The 15370-nt window shown below is 34.5% G+C and overlaps 2 protein-coding genes across 5 annotated transcripts in view; both read right to left on the bottom strand.

The window, feature by feature from the left end:
• LOC122857547 (lactosylceramide 4-alpha-galactosyltransferase-like) overlaps positions 1-12630 on the bottom strand; it is a 58219-nt gene extending 45589 nt beyond the window's left edge. For all 4 annotated transcript variants that reach the window (XM_044159793.1, XM_044159795.1, XM_044159796.1 and 1 more), the window contains exon 1: positions 12434-12630. In XM_044159793.1, the coding sequence (XP_044015728.1) occupies positions 12434-12467 (34 nt within the window). In that variant the 5' untranslated portion in view covers positions 12468-12630. The remainder of the gene's footprint in view (positions 1-12433) is intronic.
• LOC122857552 lies at positions 677-5347 on the bottom strand. The gene is made up of 2 exons (XM_044159802.1): positions 4840-5347; positions 677-4743 (listed from the first exon to the last, which is right to left on the bottom strand). The coding sequence occupies exon 2, from the start codon at positions 4707-4709 to the stop codon at positions 3855-3857; it is 855 nt and encodes a 284-aa protein (XP_044015737.1). The 5' UTR covers positions 4710-4743; positions 4840-5347; the 3' UTR covers positions 677-3854.
• Positions 12631-15370: the final 2740 nt, after the last annotated feature.

The raw sequence follows: 15370 nt of genomic DNA, 5'->3' as shown, positions 1-15370 counted from the left end.
GGATGAAAAAAACTATATAAATAGTGCATTGAATGCAATACAATGTTTGGTACATACTTGTACGTACATTTGACTTAGAGTTTTGAATGAGAAAATTATAGAAGATAAAAAAAAAGAAATAAGAAAAAAAAGTTAAAAAAAATATGTAACAAAGTTAAATATGAATTTTATTTTTTATTTTTTATAGAATTAATCAGTTGTTTATGTGTCTTTATTATTTCAATTTTTTATTGAGACCATCTTTGATATGTACTTCAAATTATGATTCAAATAAAATCGCGCCAATTTAGCCAATATGGCGACGTAGGGGCCACACTTCTTATTGGCTTAAAAAAACGTATGCGCATGGACCTACCTGTATATTTCTACCATGGCTGCAGACTAATTCACAGAGCATTACAATTTAGGGCTTTTTTCTTCCACTAGCGGCGCTTGTGAAGCTTTTGTATGTGAAATCTATATAAAAAAATTTTACAAGCGCCATCAGTGGCAAAAAAAAGTCTCTAAATTTGGACTGCTGAAAATAAACGTATTAGACATATTATACATATTATTTGACAGGATAAAAATATAAGTCTGAAAATAAGATTTAGTGAAAAAAATTTCATTTATTTACAAATAAACCAGTTTTAATCGTTTTATACAAATTTCGTTTTAAAAATACTACTACTAAGACACATTTGTTGATTATACTTATAATCCCACGGTAATGTGTCTGTTTCTCCTGCTTTTAAGCAACGTTTGTCATCTGCCCAACTTAATGCAATTTTTTCAGTATTTATGGTATAAATGTCATGTTTTTTTGATCTAATCCTATTTTGTTTTTTTGAAAGAATAACATGATCTTCAAGACAATTTTTATAATCTTCAAACGTAATTTGTCGAAGGGTTGATCTTTTGACACCTTTAGCTCGTTTATGAACGCCATCTGTTGAAGAGTTATTTTCTTTATCTACTATATATGTATATAATTTACTTCGTAGACCAATAAATTCTTTCATTATTTTTCCATTGTTTTCATCTTTCATAATGCCAATAACTTTTTTATTTTTGAGCGGAATCCCATATATATTATTTTCAGGATAATCTGAAGTATCAAATTTTGCTGTGTTCTTACGAATTAATTCATAAGGATTATTACCAAAAATATGATATATTGCTGAATCAGTGTCACCATATAAATATTTGACCTTATCACCATATTCTTTTTTCATAAAATTATAATGAAAATCATACATAAAAGTTTTAGAAATTTCCAATATTGAAAAACCAATATATATTGGCTTGTCAAACATTATCCATTGTGGTTTCATCTCAATTATAACGAAATCTTCAACAATTAATGCACTATGGAAATTTGGTTTGGAAATTAATGATCTAGCTCCCCCTCTGCCGCCATATTTCGATACTATTTTTATTTGTTTTCTATTTCGTACTGTTTCTAGTGTTTTTCCATATATTGCATTGATAAATAATTTACGAAGATCTTTTTTAAATGCAGTACGAGCTTGTTTTCTTAACTCTGTATTTAATTCAATGTATGGTTTGAGCCATTGTTTTTGCTCAAATTTCAAAACTCTATGAATTTTTATTAATTTCATTCCCAATGGAATATATAGTTTTAAATTACGATAGTGTATAACATATTTTTCTTTTGAGTTCAAAGTCGCTAATAATTTTTCTGTTTTACTAGTTTTTAGCGGTGGTTTCTCACGAACCGGTGCTAACGGAAAATCTTTATGATGATGATGTGAATATGAAGGATATTCTAAATCTACTTCAAGAATATAACCAATCTTTGAGTCGTCAGAAATTGAATCGAGAATCGCTGGGTCAAAATTACTTTCCCATTTAAAGTTATGTGTAGGAAGACTTTCCATCATTGCAGCTCCATACATATTGTTTAAATCAAAGTACATTAAAAATGACTCTTCTTCTTCAGGATCATACTCGTTGCCCATAAATCGGTTATTTGCTTTTCCATAACGATTTGAGCACTGAGATAACCCACCACGTATGCCTTGCTCAATAAAAAACATCATTTCTGGATCAGTTAGTAATTCTAATTCAATCTGTGTATATCGTAACATGGCGCTGAAACTCAACCCTGGGAGTGTATAGTAGTGCGCAGGATCCAGTTTATATGTTTGTAAACAATCGGTTCTGAAACTCTCGAATATGTCTGCTAACAGAGCGACATCTGTCTGCAAATATAAATCTGAATACTCTCCCAATGATTTTATATGAAACGTTTGCCAAACATTATGCGCATGCTCATATGCTTCATCTGAAATATCTTCTTCATTAAGTTGTGAATAAAAGTGATTCTTAGATGGCAGTGTTGTTTCATCAAATTTTTCCCAACTATCAACATAGTCATAGGGTAACACTCCTATTTTTGTTATCAATTTGAATTCTTCTTCACTTTTACAAAAACTTTTTGTTATTTCTTTTTTAGCATTATCTAAATTTTTTGACAATGAATCAATGGAACTGGCCAAAAAACGATATGAGTCGATGAATCTTAACTTAATTCTTGTTCCGTCAACCCACTTAGTAAAAGAAATGTAACTTTCTTTATTTGAAGCTAATGAATCAATTCTGCCTGGAAATTTATTCTGGAGACGTTTAATAATATGATGACCGTCATAGGTGCGCAAAGAATGAAATACCACAGCAGTCCAATTCACAGGGCAAATTTTTTACAATTTAAGGCTTTTTTTTGCCGGCGATGGCGCTTGTCAAATTTTTTTTATATAGATTTCACATACAAAAGCTCTACAAGCGCCACCAGTAGAGGAAAAAAGCCCTAAATTGTAATGCCCTGTGAATTGGACTGCAGGAATTGTACATGAGTCCTGATAATTGATATTGCATGACGCATGCGCAGAACCTCTGTATGTTCCGCTGATATGACAGTGGTCACGACATCTAACGTCATCAATCACGTAAGTTTTCTCGCAAATATGACATTTAGTTTCATTCAAAAATTTCTGTTCTTCATCATATGTCAAAGACAATGGTTTGATGTCTTCTATTATTTTATCAACAGTAAAGGCTATATTTTTTAGCTCTTCCAAAAACCAATCAATACAATCTGAACTACGTTTAAGCTCAAACTTTGTAAGTGAATTATCGTAGCTACATTTTAAATAATATGCAATACTGCTGGGAATATGCTTTTGATAACTATGTGTTTTTTTCTAGAATCCATTTGTATCATCAATTTTTTCTAGAATACTTTCACTGTCAGCATATACTATAAATGGTACATTCAATTGATGTTTATAATTTTTAAACTTTAAGATTTTATTTTTTTGAGATGGTAATGACATTGCTTCGCTGCTTTTCTTGTTACATTGCACTGAATGATTTATTTGTGCTTTTTCTGTATGAAAATAACACAAACAACGATCACAAATTATTTTTTTTCCTTTCGTACCAGAAATTTGCGTGGAAACTAACCTTGAAAGATTTCTGATCCATGCGAAATGATATAAAGATAAATCAATCTGTGATTTTAGATTGATATTATCTTCAAATAATTCATTATCATCATCATCATCATCAGATTCATCAGTAGAATCAACTCGTTCAATCATTAACAAATGAATTGTATTTTTATCTGATTTATTTTTACTAATATAAAAAGGAACTATCCTTTTTGATCTTCGCTTGAATCCTTTTTTTTTTTGGTTATGATCGGATTCATTATTTTCATCATCATCAATATTAAGATCGGATTCAATTCCGTATATATTAACTTTCAGGTTATTCATTTTTTCAAATTGAGGAATTTGTTTCCATGATAAGGGGAAATTTAGTCCAGCCAAATTTAAATTTTTTGAATATGGCTAATATGTGCTAACCCTGTTGGCATGTTCTTTAACATTGTACAATCCAGCTAATACAGACCAAACGAAGCACATATTGTCTAAATTTTGAATATTAACAACAGAGCGTGTATTTATAATCCACTGTGGAAGATCAATGTATGATGAATTTCCTCCCTGCAGTGGAATATATTCATTAATTTGTACTTCCAAATGAATAATCTCTTTCAATGTCCAACCAGAGCCTTTATCTTCCATATTTTCTAAATCAGTTTTCAATATTTCAAAGTTTTCAGAAAATTGACTGTCAAGATCTGTTGACTGCAAAATCGTTATACTACCATCACTAAAATATTTAGTAACAGTTTGAATAACATCATCTTTTATCATCTCAAAATTAGCAGCTAATACTGTATTAATTTTAAGTGAATTTTTTTCATGTAAATGTGAATTTACCTTCTGAATAAGAAGACCTTTTGCATCATCTAGAAAAGTAGTGACATCTTTGTGATTTATATTAATGATTGCAGCAGTTGACATACGGTTATTAAACACATTTTCTTGTTCAACCCACTGAATTCTTGGCCTCTGTGACTGAATTGATTGACTACCAACTGCGTTTGATCTTGCACCTGCACCACGTCTTTGATGGTTTTCAATTTTTATTAAAATTCTTGTTAATATGATAACCGTTGTTTGTGTCAATTTTCGATGTGCACTTGGCAAATCCCGAAGCTGAGAATTGAAGTTGGAAATTTCCCGTCTAATATCAATAATTGTTGACTGAATTTCTGATTGATCGTTATTTATTTCAATTGATCGTAGGATTTTATTATATTTTTCTCGTAGAATCGTATGTGTCGTTCGTCTATCCATTTTTTCTCCGTTAAAATTATGCTTTTATTGTCAACTGTGTGAAATAAAAAAATGTAAACATTAAAAAAAAAAAAATTTCTTGTAAAAGTTAGGTTAAGAAAAAAGAAATGTCAAATTACACTCAACTAACCTGTTGTTTATTCGTAGAGTGCTAGAAGCAGAATGCCTGGAAAAAAACTTGACATCTAGAAAAAAAAATATAATCGAGGGGAGAAAATATTCCGAGAAAATATTCAAAATCCTGCGAAACATAAATTATTCTAGAGTTTTCATTGGCTATAAGTGCGCAGCTGTTGATCAGCAGAGGAAAATTTGACCAATCAGATCATTACACATCGGTAACACAGATTCCTCACATAAATTGTGGCCTTTTTTACGTTGCGTTAGTTTAATACATTTTTTTTACAAACTATGTATATTACATGTATTTTACATGTATCTTACATAGATCAATGGATGGGTAGACTTGCTAGTTTAAGCCTGCTCTCACTCAAATTACAAAGTTAATCAACCAATCAGAAACTGGTAGCAAACTTCGCAACATACATAGAAACTTATCTAGTATTCTTCGGTCTTTCAGATTTTCGAATCAAGAATTTTTTAATTTTATTAACATTTTTTTATAAAACAAAAGAAAAAAAAATTCTTTCGAGCCGGATTCGAACCAGTGACCTCTGGATATCTCTTATATTTAAATCAAACCAATTACAGTCCATTGCTTCTGCCAACTGAGCTACCGAAGGTGATATATTTATTAATAATATTATTTAATTATTTATTTAATTATTATAAACAATTCAAATACCAACAACGTAAATTCAAATTACATACACCACAAAAGTGTAATGACTCTTTGGTCAAGAAGGTAAGGTAATGGATTCCCAAGCTGGAGACCCGGGTTCAAATCTCGCTTGGGAAAAATTTTTTGCAAAAATAAAAAAAAATAATATTAATAATAAAAATAACAACAAGAGGGCGCAACGATTCCAAATTCAAATCGGCCTCTATGACAGAAAATCCAAGATGGCGACAAAATAAATCCCCACCACCGAATGACACCACTAGCCGCTCAGACCACGAATTTAATCCGCGAGACCACCCGCTGTTATCAAAACACCGATTAAATTAATTCGTGGTCCAGAACCCGTATAACTATACTACTTTAGAGACTTAATTTCAGCCGAAAATGAACCAAAAATAGCTCATCTTATCAAAATCGCAGGGGGTCAGGCAGATGACCCCGCGATTTGACTAAGAACGCCCCATATATATAAAAAAAATATAATAAAAAAAAAAAATATAGTCAAGTGCTTCAAGTTGCGCCCTAAGTGTTCCGTAGAATTTTTTTTTATTTTTTTTTCTTGCCGTTCGATTAATTTTTTTTTTCATATTTTGAATATAAGCGTCATTATTAAATTTTAGTTATTATTTTAAATCTATGAGATTTATTAAGCTCAGTTTTATTATTTTATCGCTGAGCCCAATTGGAAGAAATATCGTAGAGTGTACAGATGAAGCGTCGTCGATTGAGATAATGCTGGAATTAATCAGTCGATATTTGAAATTGTGCCCTGTGGAAAAATAGGAATATTGAATCTAATAAGGCCCAAAAAGTAAAAGAAAATATCATGATTGTTTTTGGAAAAAAAAAAACCTAAATTTGTTTCAACATCGACTAATTCGGTTCAGCAGTTTGAAGAATATCGCAAAAAAACAATTTGTGACACTACTTATCGTTGAATAAAAAAAAAAATAAACGACCGAAAAAATTGGAAAAAAATATCGTAGAGTCTACAGATGAAGCGTCGTCGATTGAAACATTGCCGGAATTAATCGGTAAATATTCAAAATTGGGCCCTGTTAAAAAATGGGAATAATAAATCTAATAAGGCCCCAAAAATAAAAATAAATATGACGATTGCTTTTGGGCAAGAAGATTGAACAAGATGAGCATCTTAAAAGCCAATACGATTCAGAACTTCACATTTTATTTCGAAATAACAAAAAGTCACAGAAAAGCGAAAACATAAATGTCTTACGGAACACTTAAAAAAAACAATAACAAAACAAAAACGAATAAACGGTATAATTATATACGGTAAATACTTATAAAAATAATATTAACAAAAAAAAAAAAAAATCTATACTCAATCAGACTAATAAATAATATATATACATTTAGGATCACTACACTAAAAGAGAAATGGCACGCTCCAAGCTGAAAATACAAGAGGAGAATCGGGATAGAATTTGGGAAGTAGACCATATAATACGTCTATTGGAAGGAGTTGAAGACGAATTCTTGGAACTACTCCGAGGAATAAAACATTTCCATTGTGTATTGGTTAGATTAGCCTATGGCAGATTAGCCCTACAATGCGACGAACTAATAAGTGCTTTCTTTTGTGTATTTATTTTTTTTTCACTTGAATGCGCATGATCATGCACATGCGCATATTATGAAAACATGAGGAAAGAGCAGTGGCGTCGAAACAAATAATTCTTAAAAAATAAGAATTAAAACATGGCTGATCCAGCTCCTTATGTCCTACGCTGTTGCAATCTGACTTTTTGCCGACTGCGCATTTCACTGCGCATGCGCGAAAATAAACAGAAAAAAAAATAACACCCAAAAGAAAGCACCTAATCCCAACCAGCAGTCCAATTCACAGGGCAAATTTTTTACAATTTAGGGCTTTTTTTTGCCGCTAATGGCGCTTGTAAAAATTTTTTTTATATAGATTTTACATACAAAAGCTTCACAAGCGCCGTGAGTGGTGAAAAAAAGCCCTAAATTGTAATGCCCTGTGAATTAGACTGCAGCTGTTATGATTGTAAACGTGAGCTTTCACGACCAGCCTATGAGGTAGATTGCAACAACTATGAATTGAAATACATTATCAACCACAGTTTGATACGAAAATATGGTATTTGGGAAGTACCCAACCGGATGAAACTAGTTCCTGCCATCACGAATTAAGCAATGGGATCGGTCAAAACTCTACAAGCCCTAGAAACGCGACAACGCTACTGGCCTATACGATGTGATGAAGATGAGATAGAAGCAGTCGTCACATTGAAAAGGGCTTGTCACCACGCTTTTTTATATGAAGGTTAGATTGATTTAGTCTTATCTCCCGAAAGGGAAATGTATCACTGCGACTGGTACATGTATCTCGTTGAAGCATTCGCCATGACTCATGTTGGAGCATTCAAAGCAGCCTACTTGTGATGTAATTTTCGCAATACGATCAATCAAAAACAACGTCAATTAAACCCAGGCGTAAAAGTGTTGCCATTACTGAGACCACCCCCAAAGCCGAGTCTTTTAGCCAGGCTCATTTCGTGGAATACTATGACAACAGCATGGGCATCAAAATAGGAACGATGGATCAACTTAGCTTCTACATTGATCATGAATTATGTCTCAACCCATCGTCCTCATCATAATAAAAATATAAATTACTAAATATTAAATATTAATAAATATTTTTGACAATAGTTATTTATTATTGCACAGTTTTATATTTTCATTGACTTTTTTAATTTCAATTTATTAATCCCACAGACTCTCTCTGAGGATTGCATGACCTTGACTCGGTGGGAGGACTTGAGTGTCTCGGTGATCCGATAGGCTATACCGGGGAAGGGCACCTATGAGGTTAGGAGCTTTTTCATGAAGGTTTCCTATACTGGGAAGGCCGGAGAGGAGAGCTCAGACGAACAAGTAATCCTAGCGTAGGGAAAGTGGCGTACCTATCGCTCGAGTTGTCTCGCAATAGTGCTCTGGTGCTATTTGTCCGTATTGCGGTGCTGATAGCGATAAGAATAAAAGAAGGTAATAGAAAAATATGAAGGCGCATGTTGTTGCTTTCATGTAAATTCTACTTTATTTTTGCATTTGCATACGACTATGGCAGCTTTACATGAAAGCAACAACAAGCGCTTTCATATTTTTCTATTGCGACAAACATTTCTTGTCGGCGAATCGTTATTGCGGGACCCGCAATAACTCCCGCAATACGGGACCAAGAATAGCACTCCTGGTCAAGCTAAAGTGTGGGACACAGTGCTGATAGCTGAATAGAACTTGACCATAGATAGTGTCGTAAACAATTCTACTGGAGGTCCAGGTCGAGCTCCAGACGTATATAGACCCCTGCTCGGCATTCGGGGCTCTGCTGGGTTGGAATTATATTTCCCTAGATACTCGTGGGATTTCATAAAGACAGTAAAAATACCAAATGATTAATGCCGCAGGGCTTACTGATGATAACTGGGACTCAGCAAGAGACACCAGAGAAAATGGACGATTTTGTCCCGAGATCCCAAGGTTTTCACATCCATCAAGGAGGGATCAGAGTAGCTTTTGGTCATCGATCAGAAAGACCTCCCAAAGCTGGTCAGAGTAATGGCGCATATTCAGGATAAACTGGCCAAGGACGTCAGTACAATACTGACGAGAATTGCCAGAAAAAATCCGGGGCTACACCAGCGGATGGGTGAAATATGAATAGAAATATCAAAGAGGATGCCAAAGGCTAGGGAACAACTCTTTTAAGATATTACAGTTTCTAGGCCTAGGGCATGCGTTCTAGTTAGGGACATAAATGCCTCCCTCTTAAGGGAACATTGTGGGAGAGATCTAGAAGCAGTGAAAATTGCGACTGGATCAAGAGAATGTGAAACAGAGAGCGTCTGTCTACATGACTCACGATTCATCTGACTCACCTCCCTCTAACGAAGTTGTAGCCCTCGTACAGGACTGCAAAAATAGACAGTGGAATCTGGTACTGGCTGAGGATGTCAATGCGCACCGTGTCGCATGAGACAGCGACGACATCAACATTTGGGGCAGAGCTCTACTGGACTTTATATTTTCCACAAACCTGGAGGTCATCAATCAACGTAGAGAACCCATTCCACTTAACTAGTGTAAGGAAATCGGTGATAAACCTAACGATGGCCACACGGCGAGGTTCAACACTCCGAGTGAAATTGAAGGCATGGCGACATTTTTGCAGGACGCAATGGTTGAGGCGTATGAAAATAACTGTCCTCTAAGCGTTGTTAGGGATAACACTGAATGGTTGAGTAGCGAGATACAGAAGCTAAGATCCGGTGTACGTAGATGCTGCACTCCATAGGCTTGTTAGCAAATTGAAGGACGCCAAAGACAGACGAGAACTGGAGTATTTTCATGGACATAGAGGGGGCTTCCAACAAGAACCCACTAGAGGCCATAGATAGGGCGGCAGAAAGACTTGGGATTGATTCAACTTTGAGAAGGTGGATCAGGAACATGATTTCTGACCGACGGATTTGTGTCTAAAGAGGAGGGGAGATGCTGCGGGCCATCGTCAGCCGAGGATGCCCGCAGGGGGAGTGCAATCCCCGCTGTTATGGTGTTTGGTGGTGGATGACCTCTTAGTGTTTCTGAACCGCCAGGGTTTCCACGCTCAGAGATATGCAGACAAGATAGCTATCGTAATACAGGCAGGGGATGCGATTACCGCCTGTAGCAGATCTCGAACTGCACTAGGTATAGTGAACAGATGGTGTGAATGCACAGGACTACTTGTCAATCCGGACAACTCACGGTTTTCTAGGTGAACCTGAGCAGAAGGTAGCTAGGCAGCTACTAAATATGACTAGGTGTCAGCTAAGGCTAGTAGTAGGACTGTTAACGGGACACTGTAGACTCAGGGCACATCTGAAAAAGATAGGACTAGTACGGGATGACACTTGTTGCAAGTGCGACGAAGAGGTGGAAGAAACAGCGAGTCACGTGCTATGCTATTGCATTGGACTGGTCAAGCTTAGATTTCAATGCTTTGGGAAGCACTTTTGCGAACCCGAAGAGGTCGAAGCTATCAAGGAGCACGATCGCAGCATTTGCTGTAAGATCGGGTGTAATGGTGGCTTAAGAGGAAATGAGGGGACGGCAAAATGGACCGAAGGTCGAATTGCCTATGCGGGCGCAGCGGTGACCACACCCTAGTAACATTAAAAAAAAAAATAAACAAAAAAAATAATCTCACAGAAAAGAAAAACTGTCAACCGGTAGACAACATAAATTAATTAATAAATGAAACAATAACAAATGAAATATTATTGCTAAGGGAGGCTTTATTTCTCGTTAATATAATAGGATAATATTGATATTAATAATATTTATCCAATAATAATAACAACTTAATTCAAATCAAAAATATTAATAATGTTATTTATACTATTTTGACTTGATTTTTGTCAGTTGCACATTGTTAAATTCAGTTACCCTGGTGAAAATAATTTGGCGGATTATGTCATAATATGGCATAATATGACATAATCTGACATAATATGACAAAATATGCCATATTCCGACAAAATTCATTTGCCAGAAAATGGCATATTATGGCATCCAAAAATCATGTGAGAATATGTCAGAATATGTCATAATATGGCATATTCTGACATATTCCGACAAAATGAATTTGCCGAAAATGGCATATTCTTATTCAAAAACATATAAATATGCCATATTCTGACATATTCCGACAAAATAATTTGCCAGAAAATGGCATATTATGGCATCCATCATGTGAGAATAGATATTCTGACATATTCCGACAAAAATTATTTGCCAGAAAATGGCATATTCTGGCATCAAAATCATAAGAATATATATTCTGACATATTCCGACAAAATTCATTTGCCAGAAAATGGCATATTATGGCATCCAAAAATCATGTGAGAATATGTCAGAGTATGTCATAATATGACATATACTACATATTCCGACAAAATCATTTGTCAGAAAATAGCATATGTGTATATGTAAGAATATGTCAGAATATGGCATATTCTGACATATTCCGACAAAATTAATATGCCAGAAAATGGCATATTCTGGCATCCAAAAATCATATAAGAATATAAAATAGAATATGTCAGAATATGGCATATTCTGACATCTAAAAAGTTTGTAATGGCAAAATCATTTTGATAATAGTTTTAGTAAATAATATTTATTCTCGGTCACGTCGTTGTTTTAATTATGTGACTTTGTTATTAAATTATTACGCAAGAAATTTTTTGAGTGATACTATTTTTTTTATTTCTTCTTGTACATTGCTTTTTGAAGTTTCTATGTGGTCATCTCACAACTAGTTCTTATATAACGATAACGATATGGATCCATCATATTCATATCCAAAATATGACGATATAATAATACAAAATTTAAATAATCAATGTTTCCCGTAATTGTTTGAAAGAATTAAAAATGAATAATACGTAAAATAGTTATGTTTAATGAATATCAGAAATTCGCCAGGTTATAAAATGCACATAAAAGTTGCGGCGGATTATGCCATATTATGACATAATGTGCCATAAATTGCTATAAAAGTTGGTGGATTGTCATATATACAAATGCCATAAATTGACGTAAAAATGGCCCATTATAATAATATGTCATAATATGTCATAATATGAATAGCATAACCTCAAAAATCTTGTAAGAACTTGTCGGAATTTGTCGGAAGTCCAAATAACCTTAGAAATTCCGGCATTTTCCGACAAATTCTGAAAAGTAATAATGACAGAAGATGTCAGATTATGTCATATTATGCCATAATATGCCATAATTTTCCTGTCATTTTATGGCATATTATGGCATATTATGACATAATCCACCATATTATTTTCACCAGGGTACACGTATTACTTTATAAACCTAATTCAGTTACACACAAAGTTACACAGAACATATCAAACAAATTACGTCAGATCAATAATATCGAGCGTAAATCAGCTTTGAGATCGTTCACAAACCACAGACTAAGTGCCAAGATTAATACAATCTACGGCACATGTGACACGTTATTTCATCTTACACTTATTATTATTTTAAACAACGACAATACTTATAAAATGTACATAACCCTGGTGGAAATATTACTCCGGCATTACTCCGGCATTTCTCCGTTTTTGGCCCATTTCCGGAGAAATTACTCCGGCATGAGGTTGATGGCGGAAAAATTATTCCGGCATGAAGTTGATGGCGGAAAAATTACTCCGGCATGAAATTGATGGCGGAGAAATTATTCCGGCATGAGGTTGATGGCGGAGAAATTATTCCGGCATGAAGTTGATGGCGGAAAAATTACTCCGGCATGAAATTTATGGCGGAGAAATTATTCCGGCATGAGGTTGATGGCGGAGAAATTATTCCGGCATGAAGTTGATGGCGGAAAAATTACTCCGGCATGGAATTGATGGCGGAGAAATTATTCCGACATGAGATTCATGCCGTAGAAATTGTTCCGGCATGGGATTAATGCCAGCAAAATTATTCCGGCATGGGATTGATGGCGGAGGAATTATTTCGGCATGGGATTGATGGCGGAGAAATTATTCTGGCATGGGATCAGTGAAGGAGAAATTATTTCGGCATTAGATCAGTGAAGGAGAAAAAACTCCGGCATAAAACTAGTGGTGGATTCATTTTTCCGACATTAACTTCATGCCGACAAAATTATTCCGGCATGAGATGACGCGGAAAATACCCGCCAGAGATTGATGGCGGAGTAAATACCCGCATGAAAGTAATGTCAGAAAAATTAGTCCGCCACTAGTTTTTATGCCGAAGCATTTTCTTTCAAAGATTCATCTATGTTAGATAATTACTCCGGCATAACATTAATGCCGGAGTAATTAATTCGGCATGAGATTACTAAAAAACAATGTAGAAATGTTATATGTTCATCAATTTTATCAAATATATTTTTTAAACTAACCATCACATTTACTGATTCAGAAAAACTAAAATTATATTTTCGGAATGTGGTACGTTTATAATTAACTGCTTTTCCAAGATCTATAAATTTATCATCAATCATATAATGTACACGCCATGATAAATCAGCAGCACATTGACGTAATTTTGGCATAACACGTTGTTCAACATCTTCTCGTTGTAATAATGTTGCAATATACTAACACATGCATCAACAGCTAATAAACGAAAAGAATCTTGTTCATCTCGTGCAAGTATAACAAACATTAGAATTGAATCAGATTTTAAATACTCAATTTCAACAACTTTCGCAAATTCTCCCAATTTTGATGATGCTGAACGTCGCCTCATTAGTGTATCATCTTGACATAAATTACAAAAATGATTCAGCTATTGTTGCTGTACTTACACGTGGATAGAACACTTATTAAACCACATGTCGATGTTCTTGACGTAAACCAATCACCAGATGCCAAACGTTGTACCAATGGAACAAAATGTATCAACTCACAACGAGTATGTTCAGCACGCCAAGGCAATCGTTGAAAGTTTTTGATTGAATTCAATCGCAGCTATAAAATAAAAATATATTCATTAATTGTAATAAAATAAAATGTTCATCATATTTACATTTCAAACAAATTTTAAGTCAACTGATATGATGAAATTAATATAAAAAACCGAGTTATAACCTCATTGTTACAAACACTTGCTGACTAAGATCGAGTTATTTTTTTTTTTTCAAACATAAAAACTTGGCAATATTTGAAAATAATAATTATTGTACTTACTTGTAAATTTGCAGTCATCGATCAGAACTGCAATTGATAAAGCTGTCGTCCGTTGGTGAGTCGGTTGCTGCCATTTTGCTGAACCACAAATTTATCCAAGCAGAATTCATTTATTCTGAGTGTTTTAATATTAGCCCCAGCACAATATGGCTTTTTATTATTTTATTTGTTTATTGATATGATTTTCCATTGCCTTATATACTAGGGCACAACACTACAACTTTTTCTTTAACAAGATAATAACATCTACGTTGCTTCCACTGCTATGCTACAGTGGCGCACACATGTATATGAGTAGCGATGGTGAGCAGTAGAGGTGGTATTTTGGCAGCCGTCCGGCGACTCGGCGAGGATTAGATTATAAATGTGTGAGCGAACTTGACAATTTTTTTTTTTATAAAGCATGGTATGGGGTTGGATGTGGTTCTCCATGAACCAGAACACAAAAGAATAGATTCATATTATAAAATGTTCAACCGATGAAAATACTTCTAGTTTGTCTGCTCAAAAATAGTATTTATTGCTAACAATTGTAATATTTTTCCGCCATCAATCCCATTGAAAATTTATCCGCCATCAAACTCATGCCGGAGTAATTTCCCCACCATCGATCCCATGCCGGAGTAATTTTCCCACCACCAATCCGGAGTATCCGCCCAACATGCCGGAATAATTTCTCCGCCATCAATTTCATGCCGGAAAATTTCTCCGCCAACCCGGCGCCGGAGTAGTTTCTCCGGAAATGGGCCAAAAACGGAGTAATGCCGGAGAAAGCCGGAGTAATGCCGGAGAAAGCCGGAAAAAGCCGGAGTAACGGCGGAGAAATATTTCTACCAGGGAAACCTCAGTTATATTAAATAACAGTGTTAAACAGTTTTCTTTACTTAAAAACGGATGTTCTTATTCAATGCCTATAACTATTCCTATTCCTGTTTCACAATCATACAGTTCAACAAGTCTCAAACAATACTATACCGACTGTCCCATTTTAATTGGATAATAGATTTTTCTTGAAAAATATAGCTCAAATTGAAAAATGATTTGAGTAAAAGTTGTAGGGTTTGGAGGGGGACCTAGAAAAAAA

The sequence above is a fragment of the Aphidius gifuensis genome, linkage group LG5 (assembly GCF_014905175.1).
Source record: "Aphidius gifuensis isolate YNYX2018 linkage group LG5, ASM1490517v1, whole genome shotgun sequence".
Lineage (NCBI taxonomy): Eukaryota > Metazoa > Arthropoda > Insecta > Hymenoptera > Braconidae > Aphidius > Aphidius gifuensis.
The sequence above is the reverse complement of the archived record's forward strand: the minus strand, read 5'-3'. Positions and strand labels throughout refer to the sequence as shown.

Excerpts from the sequence above, each read along its gene's own strand:
- LOC122857552 (XM_044159802.1), bottom strand. The coding sequence starts at position 4,709 with ATGGATAGACGAACGACACATACGATTCTACGAGAAAAATATAATAAA.